The following is a 16785-nucleotide window of genomic DNA, read 5'->3' as shown; positions in this document are numbered from 1 at the left end:
GCTTTATACTGTTGGACTGTTTAATATTTCCAAATAATTACATTTTTTGTCACTATGACAATTCAATTCCTGCATCATTAATTAACAGCGGAGAAATATTTTGTCAGACAAATTTATCATTCAGTCATTAGTTGGGTAATTTGTGCAGTCAAAATGAAGAAGTGGGTTGCATTTTTACTTTAAGATGATTAAAAAAAAACCCATTTGCATCCCTAAAAGGAAATGCATCCTAACAAAATGATTGACCCCGTTATAGATAAGTGGATTTTATGATCATGACATTTGCAGTTATATGAGAACACATCTTTGTTTGGCTGCAGCTTGGCTTTATAAGTGCTGAGCATTTCCATTCTGTGAGCTCATTGAGGCTCATTTATGACCTTTAATGGTCAAGCAGAACCAGGATTTGTTTTTAATATGTAAACTGTCTGATGTACATGGCTTCCTGAGCATGGTCTCCCAGAGAAAATGTCAGCTTAGTATGCAGAAACCTCTCTGGCCTCCAATGATGACGAATCCTCTGTGGCTTTGACTTTTGCTCCAGGATTTTTCCCAGACATAAATTTTGTGCATGAAACATGTCTCAAACATCTGACTCCGTGACCCGGCTGCACCAGGCCGCTGGCCTTGTCGTTATAACTGGCTTCTTGGCTGACCGCAACTGTGAGGCAGTTTTAATCAAGTTATGCTTAACAAAATAACAGTTTTGTCTTTTTTAATGGCAAAAATAATGGAGGTTTGACTAAAAATATCTGCAGAGTCTGGTTTTTGTACTTATTTATTTGTGTAAGTTTAAATTTTTATGGCAATATTTTTTTTCCTGAATAAAGGCAGATTTGAAAAGATAAGATTCAGCTACTTTATGAGTTTTATTTTAACTTCTGCAGAGATTCTTACCATCTTTCTTGGACACCATTTTGTTTTTAATCGTCTGGCTTAGAAAAATGTTATAAGCGGTAGGTTAAAAAACAGGTAAGTGTTTGTCTCGGCCACAAACCCGTTCTGTTAAAAGCCTACTAAATTCAGTTTGGCTCATTTTTATGCTTAATTTTAAGGCATATTTTATGAACCTGTGCTTGTTTTATTGTTGTGTTTAAGTAAATTGTCTCAAGATAATTAGGAAAGATTCAAAGTTAGTTTCACTGCTAGCAGCTATTAGCTTCACTTCAGTTCGTTCTGGCCTGTTCTGGTTTACTTGCGTCAGATACGGTTCGTTTGGAACGGTCAAGTTTGAAAGTTGCGTTTATAGTACTTTAATAAAACAATAACCACTGACTTTTTCACATTTTGTAACGTTGCAGCCACAAATAAAGCATTTTACTTAGACTTTATGTGGTAGACTCTAACTAAATAGTGAATTGTTGTGAAGTGGAAAGAAAAGTATACAAGTTTTTTTCCGTCACCACAAAAGCCCTAATCTGCAGTTCAAATTGTGAGCCATTCCCAATATATTACTGAACTACACAGGTATTCACTGTGTTTTAATCTTTTCAGCAGATGGGGGAAATAAATAAATAAGAAGGTGAGTGAAGGTATTGACAAGAAATGAAGGGCAAATAGATATTTGAAGCTTTGTGTGGCAGCAGGTAGAGTAAAATCCACCCATGACAGACTTGTGTGGGAGTGAGCAGCCTGTGATCACGGTTTAGAGATCTGAGTTTATGTCAGAGGTTTGTGACTGAGTTAAAGACCCTCCGCCCACACTGACCTTTAAGGATCCTTTAGTCGCCAAGTGTTTTAAAAGGGGTGTTAAAATTAGATCTTACCAAGTATTTCTGATTTAGTTTATAGTACGCTTGAAATGAGACAAAATTAACATGTTACTTTTTGTTAAGATTCCTTCTTAACTTAATATTGATTTTTAAAAAGTTATTATTACCCTGGTAGATTATTTCACTTCTAAACATTGTTTTTGTGATATAAATTAAATAATGTGCTACTTCTCAGTTCAAAAAATATGAGAACAGTTAATTTATGATTGGGATAGCTTTTCAGTTAATGAAATCATGTTTTGCATTTACAGCTGTTTTGTTTGTTGAAATTTGTTTAACATTTAAATATCGAAGCTCTGATGCATAAAGATTAGTCAATATATTCAGCTCCTTTTCTGCTTTACAGTTTGTGGTTTTGACATGTTGAGTTGTAGCTGCTGCTGAGACAAAGGCGGCTGTGCAAAGCGAAAGCATAACTTCATTGTGATTTATGAAAGAATAACTGAACTTTCCAACCAGAGCTGTTATCGGCTGCAGTGTTAACAGGATGTGGGTGTAGAAAATGACTCAAAACAGTAGACGGGGGTGGATAAAGGGGGCTCTACTCTAACAAGGTCTGGTGTGACTTTATATTCCTCCGTTGCCCCCAACAAACCCCTGTTTCCTGACTTATCTATGCAGCGAGCTGTCATATGAAGCCAAAATGAGATAAAGCATCATCTGACTGCTCTGACAAGCTGAAAGCAGCTTGGACATTAAGAAACTGTAGTGTTAAAGAAGAAATCTAATTATATGCCCCCAGTCAGTAATTGGATGGTCTTTGACTTGCTTTAGCTTGCAGAGTTGGTCTGAACTGTGCTGTGAATTTAAACCAGGGCTGTCAGTGTCTGTTCCTGCTCACTAGATGGGTTCACTTTATCTTTTTTTGGTGTATTTTAAGCACCCCAAAAATCAACCTTATGTCTGATTCTACTGAAAGAGAAGTACTCCTTCAACTCACAAGCTATGTTTCCATTGACCATTTAATTGCTCAAATTGGAATTATATATATATATATATATATATATATATATATATGTGTGTGTGTGTGTGTAAAAACTGTCACCATGTTGTGACAGTGTAATTTTAGACAGATAATCTATGAAAAGATCGATCTCCTCCACCTCTTCTTTGAGCTATTATTGCCATTTGAAGAAATCCATCGCTTCAGACCAAAAATGGCCAATCAGAGCCAGGAGGAGGATCTTAAAGCTGTCAATCATTCGTATGTAATCCCTGCTAAATATGCTAATTTTAGAGAAACGCCTTGCCTTTACAGGAAAACTGTTCATTCGCCATCACCAGTGGACACGCTAATCAACTTAGCATTTATGCTATGCTAGCTGCAGCTTAGCAAAGAGAAGGGAGTGTGGGAGCGGTGATTGACAGCACTAAGACCTGCCTCCTGGCTCTGATTTGTTGTTTCTAGACAGCAATGGGAGAACATAATTCATATCTTACTGTCACAATATAGTAACAGCTTTCAGCAAATATGTAAAACTATTTTTGGCAAAAGTTGCATACTGTAGCTTTAATGGAAACAGCAATTTTGGGGGGGAATCAAGCTTTTTGATAAAATGTTTTTCTGCTAGGATGATCCAGTGAAACAAGACATTTTAACTTTTAATGTTGGAAAAATGTCTTGTTCCATTGGCAGACCTATACTAGTTATTTTTCTATCAATATTAAGTAATTTGTGATTAAAGAAAAACTCTTATATTGTGCTGAAAATCTGCTTGTATATTATTTTTGTCTTATTTCAAGTGTCTTTAACATGTTTGCACTAAACTGCAAAATCACAAAATACATTTGTGATTTTGTGTTTTTGCAGTTGACTTGTGAATTTGTTTACTGGTGGAATCATTGTTTAATATGATTTCAGTAAATTCAAAGCGATTTTATTATATGACAATAACATTCCGACATGATGTATACAGCAGTGCTGTGTTTCTGTCATGGAAGAAAAATCTATTGTGCAGCAGGATGAGATTGCGTGTTTGTCAAACTGGCTGCAGGTCATTTCCCTCTGGTGCTGTGGGAACATCTGCTTTCTCTGGGCTTTTTATAGAAGGATGGCAGAGAAGGGCAAATAGTTTGTCTATGGGAATCAATGTAATGGGTTGCGCTGACCGTCTTTCTTGCAAAGCTCTCCTACAGTCTGCTTAGTCATTTTACAGACAAGGAGTCTTTTTCTACAGAAGTGAATCATAGCCATTGAATAGTTCTCCGAATTTAGACTTTAATCTGGATATTTCTCAGAATTCTGACTTATGATCTCAGAAGACTACAGTCAGAATTCTGAGATTAATGTTAGAATTTAAAGAAGAAGTCAAAATTCTGGGGGGGGGAAATAAATAAATAAATATAATCTACCGGCTGTATTGTGAAAAAAAAAAAAAAACTGAACTCAGAGGAAAAACTCCACAAAAAGAAATCCAAATTCTGAGATTAATGTCGGAATTTTTGGGAAAAATTCAAAATGATTAAAAAAAATGAATTCTCACAAAAAAGTCAAAATTTTGAAATTAAGTGGAAAAAAAAAATTCTTTCCCTCATTGGCCCCAGTCCGTATTTTCTACATAACAAAACTGGCCCTTAGTGTAACTAGTTTCCACAAATATTAAGAAAAACAGCTAGCCAGAATACAGATTTTATTTTAAGCAGAGAAAATACTATTCAGAATAGGTAAAACACCAAAAATAAATTTCTTTAATACATTAATTCCTTTCACACAGCATAGCAATTTCACTACTACATTTATAAGAAACAAATATTTCCAATCTGTGTGTGGATGGATGCTGTGCAGCACAGTCGTAAGCATGATTGGGCTCAAAGCAGAGCATGATGGCCTCTGATAAACAGCTTTTGATCCTCTGAACCATGAAAACATAATTCAGGTTGCCAGGTTTGCTTATTTTCTATGGACAAATCAGAAACAATTGCATCAGAAACAGAATTGTTGAAATATTTATATCGATAAATACCATATCTATAACGATTAGCACGAAGAGGAGACCTTGGCATGGAGCTGAGCCGTAACCAAATGATTCAAGTCTCCTAAAAGAGGCAGAGGATGAAGGCAGCTGGGGTAGGCTTTTGGCAGCGTGTTCTGTTTCGACCCAAAACGGGAAGGATTCAGTTTTTTCCCATGTGAAAAAGGAACAAAACCTCGCTATGACTTGTAATGCAAACATGCACACAAAACACACTCACATCCTGCCCCTACAGACTTCCAATGTGACATTTTCTGACAAGAACACCGCATGCAGACTTATTTATATAAAGGCTGAACTTGACAAAGTCATGCAGACCTGAACTGTTTTAGTGTTTTTGTTGGTTCCGAGTCTGATTCGAATATATCAAATCAATGTTTAATTGTTTTTAGGACATTTTCTGGAAAGTGTTGTTATAAAATCTATATTACCTTTATGCTGAGGAGTGTGTGGAAAACATATAAAAAAAAAATCCGTCATTTTTTTAAAGTGGTAGGAAGTTGGAATATTTTTAGAAAATGGTCTGAGCCAAACCAAATTGTAAATATTTTAAAATACATTAAGGGCATTTCATCATTTTATGCAATACCACTTTACTGGAAGGACTACAATTTTTGGGGTAATATTTTATTTTGCCGTCTCTCTCCAAATCAATAGAAAGAAAACAAAACTGCAGTTTACTCAGTCTTTTCTTAAATTAATTAATCCAGTGATTTTCAACCAAAAGAGCAAATATTAGTTTGACGTTAGGAGATGCTATAGATCAGGGGTGTCAAACTCCAGTCCTCAAGGGCCGCTGTCCTGCAGTTTTTAGATGTGCCACAGGTACAAAACACCCGAATGAAATGACTTAATTACCTCCTCCTTGTGTAGATCAGTTCTCCAGAGCCTTAATGACCTAATTATTCTATTCAGGTGTGGTGCAGCAGAGGCACATCTAAAAGTTGCAGGACACCGGCCCTTGAGGACTGGAGTTTGACACCCCTGCTATAGATGCTAAAAATAGCTTGGAGAAAAAAACGCTAAAACTGAATATTTTTAGCTTGATGGAGTCTAACCTAAAATGTTAATCTGAAGTTGATGTTTAACTGTTCAAATCTTAAACTTACCCATTTGATAAAATTGTGAGCTACGTTTGTAATATTTCAAATCCATAACGGTTTGATACTGTTAGCTAACATGCTAAAGGTTAGCTAACATGCTAACGGTTAAGCTGTGTAGAAAGAAATGGATACTTAAAGATTCTTCTGTTTGAAATAAATTAGTCATTTAAAAATGTCTATTTTAAATTAAAGGAAAATGTAAATGTGAATAATAATAAAAAAACGTTTTCTGAATATAACAGCCAACTATTGAGGTGTACAAACACTAAACCAACATGAAGTCTTAGTAGTCTAGTGTGGTGTTTTTTTTCCATTTAACTGCTTTCATTCAGTTTGAAATTGAATAAATCAACAAGAATTATTGGGTGTTAAAATATATTTCGTAAATGTTTAGCTTTCTGAATAAAAATGTTCAAAGCCACCATCATCACAGCTAAACAATGGTTTGATCCATTTGTACTTGGACGTAGGAATATCTAATTTCATAAAATAAGCAACTTGTTTTTAAGATTGAAGTGTAAACATAAATTGCGATGGACCTCAAGGTCCAACATGGCTGCTGGTATGTGTATAAAGTACAATAATAGTTGCAGTGATTAGCTGTTTGTGCTTCTGTGTGTTTGTATGTCAAAATCACTCACATACTGTACTGAATAACGCATTTATGAACATACAGCTCAGGGTTTATATGCCTCAGTAACGGTAAAAATATATTCACTGTTATTAGCTTTTTTTGCTAACAGTAGTTAACCTACGTAATAGTAAGAAAATCCTTGTAAGTTGAACAAGATTGACTTCTGACTTCCATATAAGCATAAAAGATAAATTGAGAAACATTTAAACTTGAAGTTGGACATGATGACAGTAAAACAATGAAACAATTGATAGCTATTAAGTATTTGGTTATTATTTCAGTTTGAGTCAGGCAGAACTAATCTAACCGTTCCCATAGCAATGAGGCTTTGACTGCTTGAATCTCAACACATCAGTTAGAATCCAAACGCTTCAGTGAGATTCAGATTTAGTGTCTAGTGAAGATTTTTGAGTTTCCAAGATGCCATACCCTTTCATTTTGCCTCTCGGTTTTGGACTTGGATATCTGGCAACGAAAGGGATGAGGAAGGTTTTCAAAAATGTCTTTCCTGGAAACGACTCAGACAAATGTTTGAGTCGTTTCTCAGATTCCCAGGATGTTGAGAGAGATTTGTTTTGGGACGGACTTCCATCGGTTCCCAGAGATCAAACTGACCCGGCTGTATTGTGTATATACATATATATACACAATACAGACCAAAAGTTTGGACATAACTGTGTGTCCAAACTTTTGATCTGTTCTGTATATAGATAGATAGATCGATAAAATTTACTATTTGTTTAAGATCTGAGTTTATTTAATCCCAATATTAGTTGTGCAACAAATTACATCATTATTGATTTTAATAATTTCAGAACAAGGTAGTATAAAAATATATAAAAGGGAAAATTTTGGTTTGCAAATGTTTATAAAAACTGAACAATTTCCTGCCAGAACCAAATTAATAATAGATGAAGATAATTTATATGGCAGCAGGTACAGAAAACCAAGGTAGAAATCTATTGTTAATCAATTCATGTTAAATAAATGAAAAAAAAAAATTACTTAGCCTACATTGTATTTTAAATTTCAGTATTGACCACAATTTTACAATTGCATACAAGATCAGCTTTAAGTACGAGTAGACCCAAAAGGCTAAAATTGTTGGAAAGCACTGGTTTAATCCAAAATATTTTTCAGGTTTCTGATTGTTCTGCTAGTTGGAGTGACTGTTCAGCCAAAAAGAAATTAAACTTTAAAACACCAAACATCGGTGTTTGGCTGTTAAACTATGGCGGTGAATAAGGGCCATTGTAGATGGAGGGGAAAGAAGTAAATTTTCATCAAATTTTCTAGTCAAAAATCTCTAGAAAAAAACTCACATTTTGAAATTAATTTTAAAAAATTCTTTACAAAAACATGGGGTTTTGATGTTTAAAAGTTTTTTCCAGAAAAATCTCAGCTTAATCTCAAACTTTCTGAGTTTTTTCTTGCAAAACTTCATTTGGAGCACAAATAATTATTTTGTTTGTTCTAGAAAATTTATCATATTATCCTCAAGATGTCAGATTTGTTTCTCGCAAATGTTTGACTTTAAAACTTTGAAATTTCCAAGTTTTTTTTTTCAGTAATTTTTTTAATAACATTTTATCAAAATGTCTGAGTTGTTTTTACAGGAATTTACTCCTTTTTTCTATCTACAATATGTCATTGTAGTTTAATGGTACTGTAGACAATTTTTTGTAACATAGAAAAAAAACCGTGGAAAAAAATGTCAATATGTGATTGAGGTGTAATTCAACACAATTCCTCAGCAGCCAAATCATAGCAGATTCAATATAAATTCACTTCAAATTATAAATATTTTTCTTTTTGTAAGCAGGAGAACAGAGAACATACAGCATATTCCCAAAACCTGGAGAGATCAGGTTTTGCTCCCCTTAACTAGACAATTATTAGAGAAAATCAAGTCAAAACTCAGCAGACATGAAGATGTAAGCTTGAGAACAACAGAGGTGAACGCTCATCCATGTTCTGGCAGTGACGCTGTGATTGGACAGTCCAGATAAAAACAAAGGGCATCGTTTCACGCAGCTGCAGCCCGTTAGCGATGACGAGACTTGGCAGCTGATGTGGAGTCGGCTCACAGGTTTTTGTTGGTGTCGTGTTGGCACCGGCCGTCGGTTACAGTGTTCAGGAAGGGCAGCTCGTCGCCGCAGCCTTGAAGCTTCAGAACCCGACTGTTCAGATCCAAGCAGCACTGAGGGAGGATTCACATGGTGAGACATAATTACTGCTCTAAATAATTCAAACAGGCTGCCAGCCTGACTTCAGGAGGCTAATCCAAGGCCTGTTGGAAGGGTTTGGTTATAAATCAACCTACTACTGCTAAAAAATATATACATATTATATATGATATGATTCATTTATGTTAAATGAATGTAATAATTAGTGATTAATGAATGAAAAACATTGTAAAAGTTGATATTTCTTAACATTTCCTGTTAGTTCACAGCGGGGGTGTTCCCTGCCAGAGCTTACAGCTCTTTGTTGGGAATCTGTTGTAAAGTAGATGATGATCCTTCAGCAAGATACAACAGACTGATTAAAGTCAAATGAAATCAATTACTTTTTGGTTTTTATTCAGTCAGCAGTTGCTCTGATGCAGGATTTGCTTTCTTTCACCAGGCCTGAGGACACAATATAACTTTTACTTTAAAATTTAATTATTTTCCAGTCTGGATGACTTGACATTATGATCTATGAGAAAAGCAGTGATATTTTTACAGCTACACACTTAAACAACATTCTAATTAGACTTCTCATACTTCAGGCCTCTAATCATATTTAATTAGATTTTAATGACAAAAAAGCCAGAGGGTAAAATCACCTTCCATGAAACACTCCAACTGAATCCAAGTTCACATTATTTTCACACCATGAACTTACTTTATCTGTTTTTCCATCCTGCCTCCATTTTTTTAAAACAGACATTTCTGCTTTTCCCATTTAACAATTTAGCTTCAAACTGGACTACTTTTTTTAGGCGCATTTGGACCATTATTCAGTAAGTATTAAAATAAAAAGTAAACCTTACTTTCAGCTCCAACAGAGTCTGCAGACCCAGGCACAGTTCAGATGCCTCATCCTCTAAAAGTGGAGAGAAGAAAAGATAAGAGCAGAGAAAATAAAACGTATTATAGAACTTCTTTATGAAAGCAATTAACCACCTCATCTGAACATGCATGAATTAGACTGAAGCTCTAAAAATATTCTTTTGTGTGATAATAAGAGCTGTTAAGCTTGTACTTGTGAGGGTGGGTGTTGGTGTTGTATCATAAAAACTTTATATTTGTGGGTATGGAGTTGAATTTGTGTCTTGAATTATTTGTTTTCTACTGGTTAGAATGATTTAAGTCCATACGGTGTGGCTTCATTTAGACCATTTAGGATTTGTCTTGATAACTATTTCTTGACATGCAAACGTATAAAACCGAAACTTTTTTGATTTGATCCGTGTTAATAGAAGATGGGGATCATATTTCCTTTCAGATATCTCACCTGCACAGGAAGAAAAACCAGAAATTACTGCCACAAATCCCAAGGTTACAGAGACAAACATATCAGTTCCTAACAGGATAGCGATCTCTGTAAATGGTAGGCGAGTTATCAAACAGGACTTGGAGTATAAACGGATAGATTTTCTGTGCAGATTTCAGACTTGTATCCATTGAGTTAGGCATATAAGAATTTCAATTAAAAGAATTATACAGAAATTTTACTACAATAAAGTTGGATTTCTGATTAGTTTGCACTATGACAATCACAAAATTTTTATCACCTTGGATCTAAAATGGTTGACTTACTTTAGGCTTAAAAACATATCATGATATAAGCGTTTCATATCAGTCTATTGATAATTATTGATTAGTTTTTTGTTTTCAGTATCTGAAATATTGACAAACCATAAGTGTAGCTTTTTCTGCTTTATCCACAATTTTCACTCCATGCTGTTTTTCTATTTTTAAGCAGTTGTGAGGCAAAACCTTAAACTGCTGCTGTGCAAGTTACTAACAAGTTGTTGCTAGGTAACCAAAGAATGAGTGAGGGAGTTGTTGCTAGGTAACCAAAGAGTGAGTCAGAGTGGCAAAAGCTGTACAGTTGTGGATTGGAGTTCAACAATATCATTGAATATTCTATCAGACGTATTATCTACTAATATTGATCATATGTTTATCGTGATTAAATATTGATTTATTGTCTAGTATAGATTCAATTCAAATTCGAAAATACTTTATTAATCCCAAAGGGGAATTAAATTATTCTGAAATTATGGGTCAGAGAGGCCTAGTTGTACATCCTGGTTGGTTTTTATGTTATGTTTGCTCTTTGTATTTACTTTAGTTCTTTTTATTATAAAAATTTTATTGATCTGAAACATTTGACTGTTTTAAAATGGCAGAAATTGATTACATCTGTAAGGGGACGAATTCTTAATTAATAAAAATTCAATACAAGTTAAAAAAAAAATTAAAAATCACATTCAAATCCTTAAAATGTTTCCCAGCTACTTTACATCAGATTTATAACAATGTCCTTACCTTTCACATATGCTGAACACTGGACAGTCTGCCTGCCCAGCTGTAGCTGCAGATCAGTCACTGAACTGGTAGCACCGCATGGTGAACTGTCCTTACTGGGAACCAGTCTGAGGAGACATACACGCACTGTGATCCTCACAGTAACTTCAATAATTAGCATGTTTACCTGGTTGATGTTGCTACCTTCCATATGCAGTTTTCACTAGTAATTTAGCTCATTTATCGGTTTATTAGCTCCTTTAAAAACTAATTTGTAATGAAAAGGAGAAAGAAAAATTTCACATATTTTTTAGCTGCCTATTCCAGTAGAATCTTAAGATTTAAAAAAATGGAAATTTGTTTTCTTTACAACTTGACAACATGTTGATATTGAAAATAAGTGGTTACTATTTCAAACATGTTTTGGTTTAGGATAATGGCTGACATGGAGTTGTGGTTTTAACTGAGGAAAAAAACCCAAGGCTGTCAGCAGCTACAACCAGGGCAAGAGTTTACACAACATACAGCTTCTCAGGTAAGAAATGACATATTTTTAACACATTTTATACTCTTCATTTGTATAAAATATGCTCATACACTACAAAAGAACAAACTTTCACCAAGTATTTTCGGTCTGGTTTCTAATCCTACACTTGAAACATTAGAAAATTAACTTAAGAATAACTTTTCATGCAAAAATGGGACTTGTTTTAAGTCAATAATTCCTTAATTTTGATTTTTAAAAGTATTTCCATTGACAGATTATTTTACTTATAACATGAGGAAAATGTCTTGTTATAAATTAAATGATCTGCCAGTGGAACTCGTGTTTTTCATCAATAATAAGGAATTATTGATTTTAAACAAGCTGATATCTTTCTGAAGTTATTTATTTGTAAATTAGTACAATTGAAATGTGATTAAACTAATATATTTGCTCTCGAAACTATACAAAAATTAGTTAAGATTTTGTGTTTTTGCAAAGCACTTGAAGACTACCATTATAGTTAATTATAGCCAGACTATAGTGATTGCTAGCTTGAGTGCCAGTTTAATAAGTCTCCATTTTCCTGCCTGTTGGACAATATTTAATGAAATATTCACCTTAGCAACTTAAATTTAATATGTTTTTTTATATTTCTCAATTTTGTAAATGTATATTAAATAAACCATAATAAAATAAAATCATTACTGAACATAAGAACTGATTAAAATGATAGTCCAGTTAAATACATTTCCCTTTAATGCTTTAAAGTCTCTTATATTAGAACTTTTATCTTTGTTGACAGTTGGTTTGTCTGTCTATAAAAACAGGAAGTAATACAGTGAAAAGGGTGTGTTTTTGTTGTTTTTGTTTTTTTGTTTGGATGTTTCTTACCCCAGCCTCTGGCAGCAGGAGGTGGAGATGTGGTTGTGTAGGCTGCCAGTGTTGATGGATGCCTTCACTTCAGTTTCGCAGCACTGAGAAGAGAGACGCAGAGAGAGGAGGGGATTTTGGTATCATAGTGGGATTTTCCAATTTGCAATGATTCTGCACGCAAGGAAAAAGTTTGTCACAGCGGAACATAAGTATAGCTTTAGGGAGTTTTTAAAAGCTGATTTTTTTCCCTCTTTTACACAAATCTGTCTGGCTGCAATGTGCCTATGAAACTGCCAAGCTGAAAAATAAAATCCAGAAACAAAACAAATACTCTTGGTTGAGAATTCCCTGCCCAGGGTTTAATGTTGCTGCGACTTGGTTTGTATCGATTCTGTACAGCTGTTTATCAGGTCAAGTTAAAATAAAGCCAACCTCCTGTATGTTATATAGCCGGAAATATTGCGCATGCGCACAACGCTGGAGACAGAATATTATTTTACGTGCCAACGCTGCCGCGGTAGAAAAATTCCGTTAACTAAATAAACCCTGGAGATGTCGGCACTATTAATTTAGTGCTATGCGCCACAGGAAATTGGAAAACAACGCGAAAAACACGTTAAAAAAAAACAACTCAAAACTACTTAGTCTTTTCTCGTGCTCTGTGTCGGACACTCGTTGCTATAGCAACTGACAACGTCACTTTATGTTTCACGATTCAGCACCAAAAAAACACTCAAACATTTCCCACACAAAGAACAGAACTTTCAGTCCGTTACAGCTTTATGTTTTAAGGCTTGACACTGGTTTTGCGATTATTAATAGATTAGCTATCGCTGCTATTAGCTAAAGTAACACTGTGGTGGTAGATTAGCTCATTTAAACGCCTGCTTTGTGCCGGTAGCCGTTTTTGTTTGTTTGCTTTGCTGAACCGCAACAGAATTCCATGTTACATCTATGTTTGCCAACTACGTCCCTCTCCCTCGCAATTTTTTCTTAATTAAAACTTTTTCCTCTCTTTGTTATCTAGTTGTCAAGCACTGCATTCCTTTTTCTTTTATATAGCTGGCGTACATTTAAGATTTAGCATGTGATATTGACAGTTTAACAGCTAAAACCAATGGTAGTCATCATTACGTAGCAGTTATGAAGTCACTCTGCTTCTGTGTTTTATTTTAAGCATGTTTGGGATGTTTAGCTTAAATATTAAGACTCATATTGCTGACAGTAGATGCTGATTCATAAGTCTGCTGAATGCACTTTGAATTTTCCTGTTTATACACCACCAACCATAAAATATTAACCAAGTGAGTCATATGTGCACATTTAACAAATTGCAAATTGCAGTGCAGTGACGTGAAAGCATAGAGGCGATTTATTGTTTATACCATGCCATAAATCTTAAATCATGTCTTTGAATAAGAATAACATTAAATTAATTAATCCCACAACCAATTCTCTTGCTTCTATTACAATCATTTATCTCATACAGTTAGATGAAATTACTGTGAAATGTGGTTTTAATAGATAGTTAGCAGCTAGTCCTGCATTCTCTATTAGCTCTAGAGCTATTTAATGAGTTTCATCTTTGATTTAATCTCTCAGCTTTCATCAGAATCCACTCTGAAGACATAATGTGTCCTGGCTGAACCTCGTTAGGAGTGGCATTAGTTTTTCACATTGAAAATTTATAAGATTATGATGTGCTGGTTTCTATTTCTAAATGGCTTTCTTTTGAGTTATGTTCAAATATTGCTGCATGTTATTACAATAATTTCTTTCTCAAGGCTTACATTTTGCAGTTATGAATAAATAATTTATTTAGACAGTTTTTTACATTCTCACAAAGGACTGCATCTAGAGAAATATAGATATCATAAACATAATGGGACATAAAAAACATTGATATGTAGATAAAATAAAATACAAGGACATAAGATGATGAATATAAAACATCAGTCCCAAAAAATAGGCAAATACCTAACTAAATAAATGGTTCTTTAGCGTTTTTGTTTTTTTTTAAATCAGAATACAATGAATCACAACCTCTAAACAGAAATGCATTATGATACAGAGGAAAAAGTAAAAACAAAGAATATTAAAAAAGTTTTTGGTCAAACAAAAGACAAATTGTAACTAAATCTGATCTATTCATGTTGGATTATTCAATAAATAGCTAAACAAATTTAAAGATATGAATTCTGGTTTTAGAAAAGCTAAAAGATTTGTGTTCTAGTTTTCTCTCTTTTTTAAATATGCATATCTACAAAGATATCACATAAATTACTTCGTTCTTTACTCATTTATTTTTTATTTGTGTATTAGTGCACTGTTTTCAATACGTGTTCTAGCCTAGCTTAACTGAACTATCATAGTGTAACTAGTATAATTGAGCCATCTTAACTGACCTAGCTTAACTGAGTTAGTTTAGCTTTGTTGGGGTAAATTATCCCCAAAGTCTGTCCAAACTTTGAAAACACAAATTTACCCTTCAGGAGTATTAATCATTCTCAAAAATGTAGCTTTGCTTCAACATCAACATGTTCCCCATTTTGTTATTCTGTTATCTCATTGTATTTTTTGTGTTTCGCTTTTTAAAAAAAAAAAACAAACAAAAAAAACCTCAAGTCTCTTCATACAACATTAAGAAAAAATTCACTGGTCACATAGCTTTTGTCGTTCTCATTGCTTTTCTCAGGGTGAGGTGTCGCAGTAGCAGCTTCAGCAGGCAGCCTGGCATATTTTCACTGACATTTATTTTGTTCTTTCTTTTCACAGTTCCTCTGCTGCCTGCAAGACATTTCAATGTGCTTCTTTCTGTAGTGCAGCAGACTGGACTGGTTTATGCTAAGTGTTGTCTCTGAGGTCCTTCCTCAGAAACCTTTAAGTTGGTGTCGGTAGAGGAACATTAAAGGAAGAGTTTGGGATGTAAACGCAGCATATGGCGGCTCTGCAGGCTTGTGAGATGAGCAGTGGGGTGACGCCACCCCCACACGGTGCATAATTTAGATATTTTCCGGGATAATCCACAAATAGTGCTCAGCTGTATGGACTATTTTTATCTTTTATAAAGTCTCATATAAACTACAACTGTAGCATCAGTTTAATACTGTTAGCTGTTCAATATTTGAACAAACTGTAGAGCTGTTTAAAATGTAACCAGCAGCAAATTTCACTTTATTTAGAGGGTTGTTTTAAAAGGTGGCTCTGTTGGAGTTAATCAATTAATGGCAAGATGAATTAAAATATTTATGGTTTTGGTTGTAAGCAGATTTTATTAGTTTATTGTGTTTTTATTTTTAAAATGTCTTACAGTTCCAGTGTTAGATGTTCTATATAAGTATTAAAGAACACTTATTAAAGTTTGAAAGGCCAAACATATCATTATGAATAAATTACTTAAAATGGTCTCAAAACAACATTGTTATAGTTTATTGCCATAATTACTGGGACAATTGTGGGTTAAAATGGTTGGTAAATGTTTTTTCTAGGCTTGACAGAATAAAAACTTAATGCAATAAACCATAATATTTTGTCTTGAGACCATTTTCAAGTAATAATGCAAGTTTTCTTTCTCAAACACTAAAGAACTTGAGTTTTGTACAGAACACTTAACAGGAAGATATTTTAACTACACAAAGTAAAACAAATAAAAGGTAAGCATAAAATTTAATGCAGCTACAGTGTACCACTTAGTGACTTAAATCACAGCTTTCAATTAAAATTTTTTATTTTTTTTAAAGAATCCTATTTCAAATTTGTGGAGCTTCGAATGCAGTCAGTCGTCCAGTTACTGCCACAGAACTGTTTTTAATCATATTCACAATAGTACCACAAAATATTGCAGTAAAATTCTAAATCCTTATCACCCACTCATCTATTTACTGTGGAAATTTGACTTTCTCTCTTGTTTTATATTATAAATTTTGTTTCTGTCGTTTTATACCAAGATCTTCAAAAAGTTTTCTTCTCTCATATTTATTTACCCTTCTCTGCCGGTCATAAATCGATACTTTATCCACTTCACCAAAGACAATCTGGTGCCCCGGTGGAAATGAGCACAGTGAGTTTCTTGTGGTTCTGCTCGCTCTGCACAGACCAAGATGGCCGCTCTGTTCTTTCAGGCTTATCAGCAGACACAGAAACCTGCTCTTTGTTCTGAGTCCTGCTGCCTCTGAAATCCCTGATGCTTTAAAATAGCCGATGAATGAATAACACAAGAACCCTGAGCTGTTAATGAGTTGATGATAAAACCCAGAATGCTGAATGTGCTGAAAAACAGGATGAGTTATTTAAAATATTAACAGACTGGCAGCATTCAGTGATTCATTATTTAAACACCACTGAGAACAGGAGATGTTTGATCTTAGCATTGATTTCTTTCAAAGATAAGAATGAAAAATATTAGCTATTTTTGCCGCTGGTTA

General features: G+C 34.2%; 1 protein-coding gene across 1 annotated transcript in view; it reads right to left on the bottom strand.

Moving 5' to 3' along the window:
- Nucleotides 1-8026: 8026 nt before the first annotated feature.
- Nucleotides 8027-16785, bottom strand: part of nrip2 (nuclear receptor interacting protein 2) — a 31100-nt gene continuing 22341 nt past the window's right edge. The window contains exons 3-6 of the mRNA XM_044107832.1: nucleotides 12380-12462; nucleotides 11023-11129; nucleotides 9519-9571; nucleotides 8027-8681 (exon numbers count right to left, since the gene is read on the bottom strand). Of these exons, the coding sequence (XP_043963767.1) occupies nucleotides 8565-8681; nucleotides 9519-9571; nucleotides 11023-11129; nucleotides 12380-12462 (360 nt within the window). The 3' untranslated portion in view covers nucleotides 8027-8564. The remainder of the gene's footprint in view (nucleotides 8682-9518; nucleotides 9572-11022; nucleotides 11130-12379; nucleotides 12463-16785) is intronic.

This window comes from Gambusia affinis, linkage group LG23 (assembly GCF_019740435.1).
Source record: "Gambusia affinis linkage group LG23, SWU_Gaff_1.0, whole genome shotgun sequence".
NCBI lineage: Eukaryota > Metazoa > Chordata > Actinopteri > Cyprinodontiformes > Poeciliidae > Gambusia > Gambusia affinis.
Note: the sequence above shows the minus strand (reverse complement) of the source record. Positions and strands in the feature narration are given on the sequence as shown.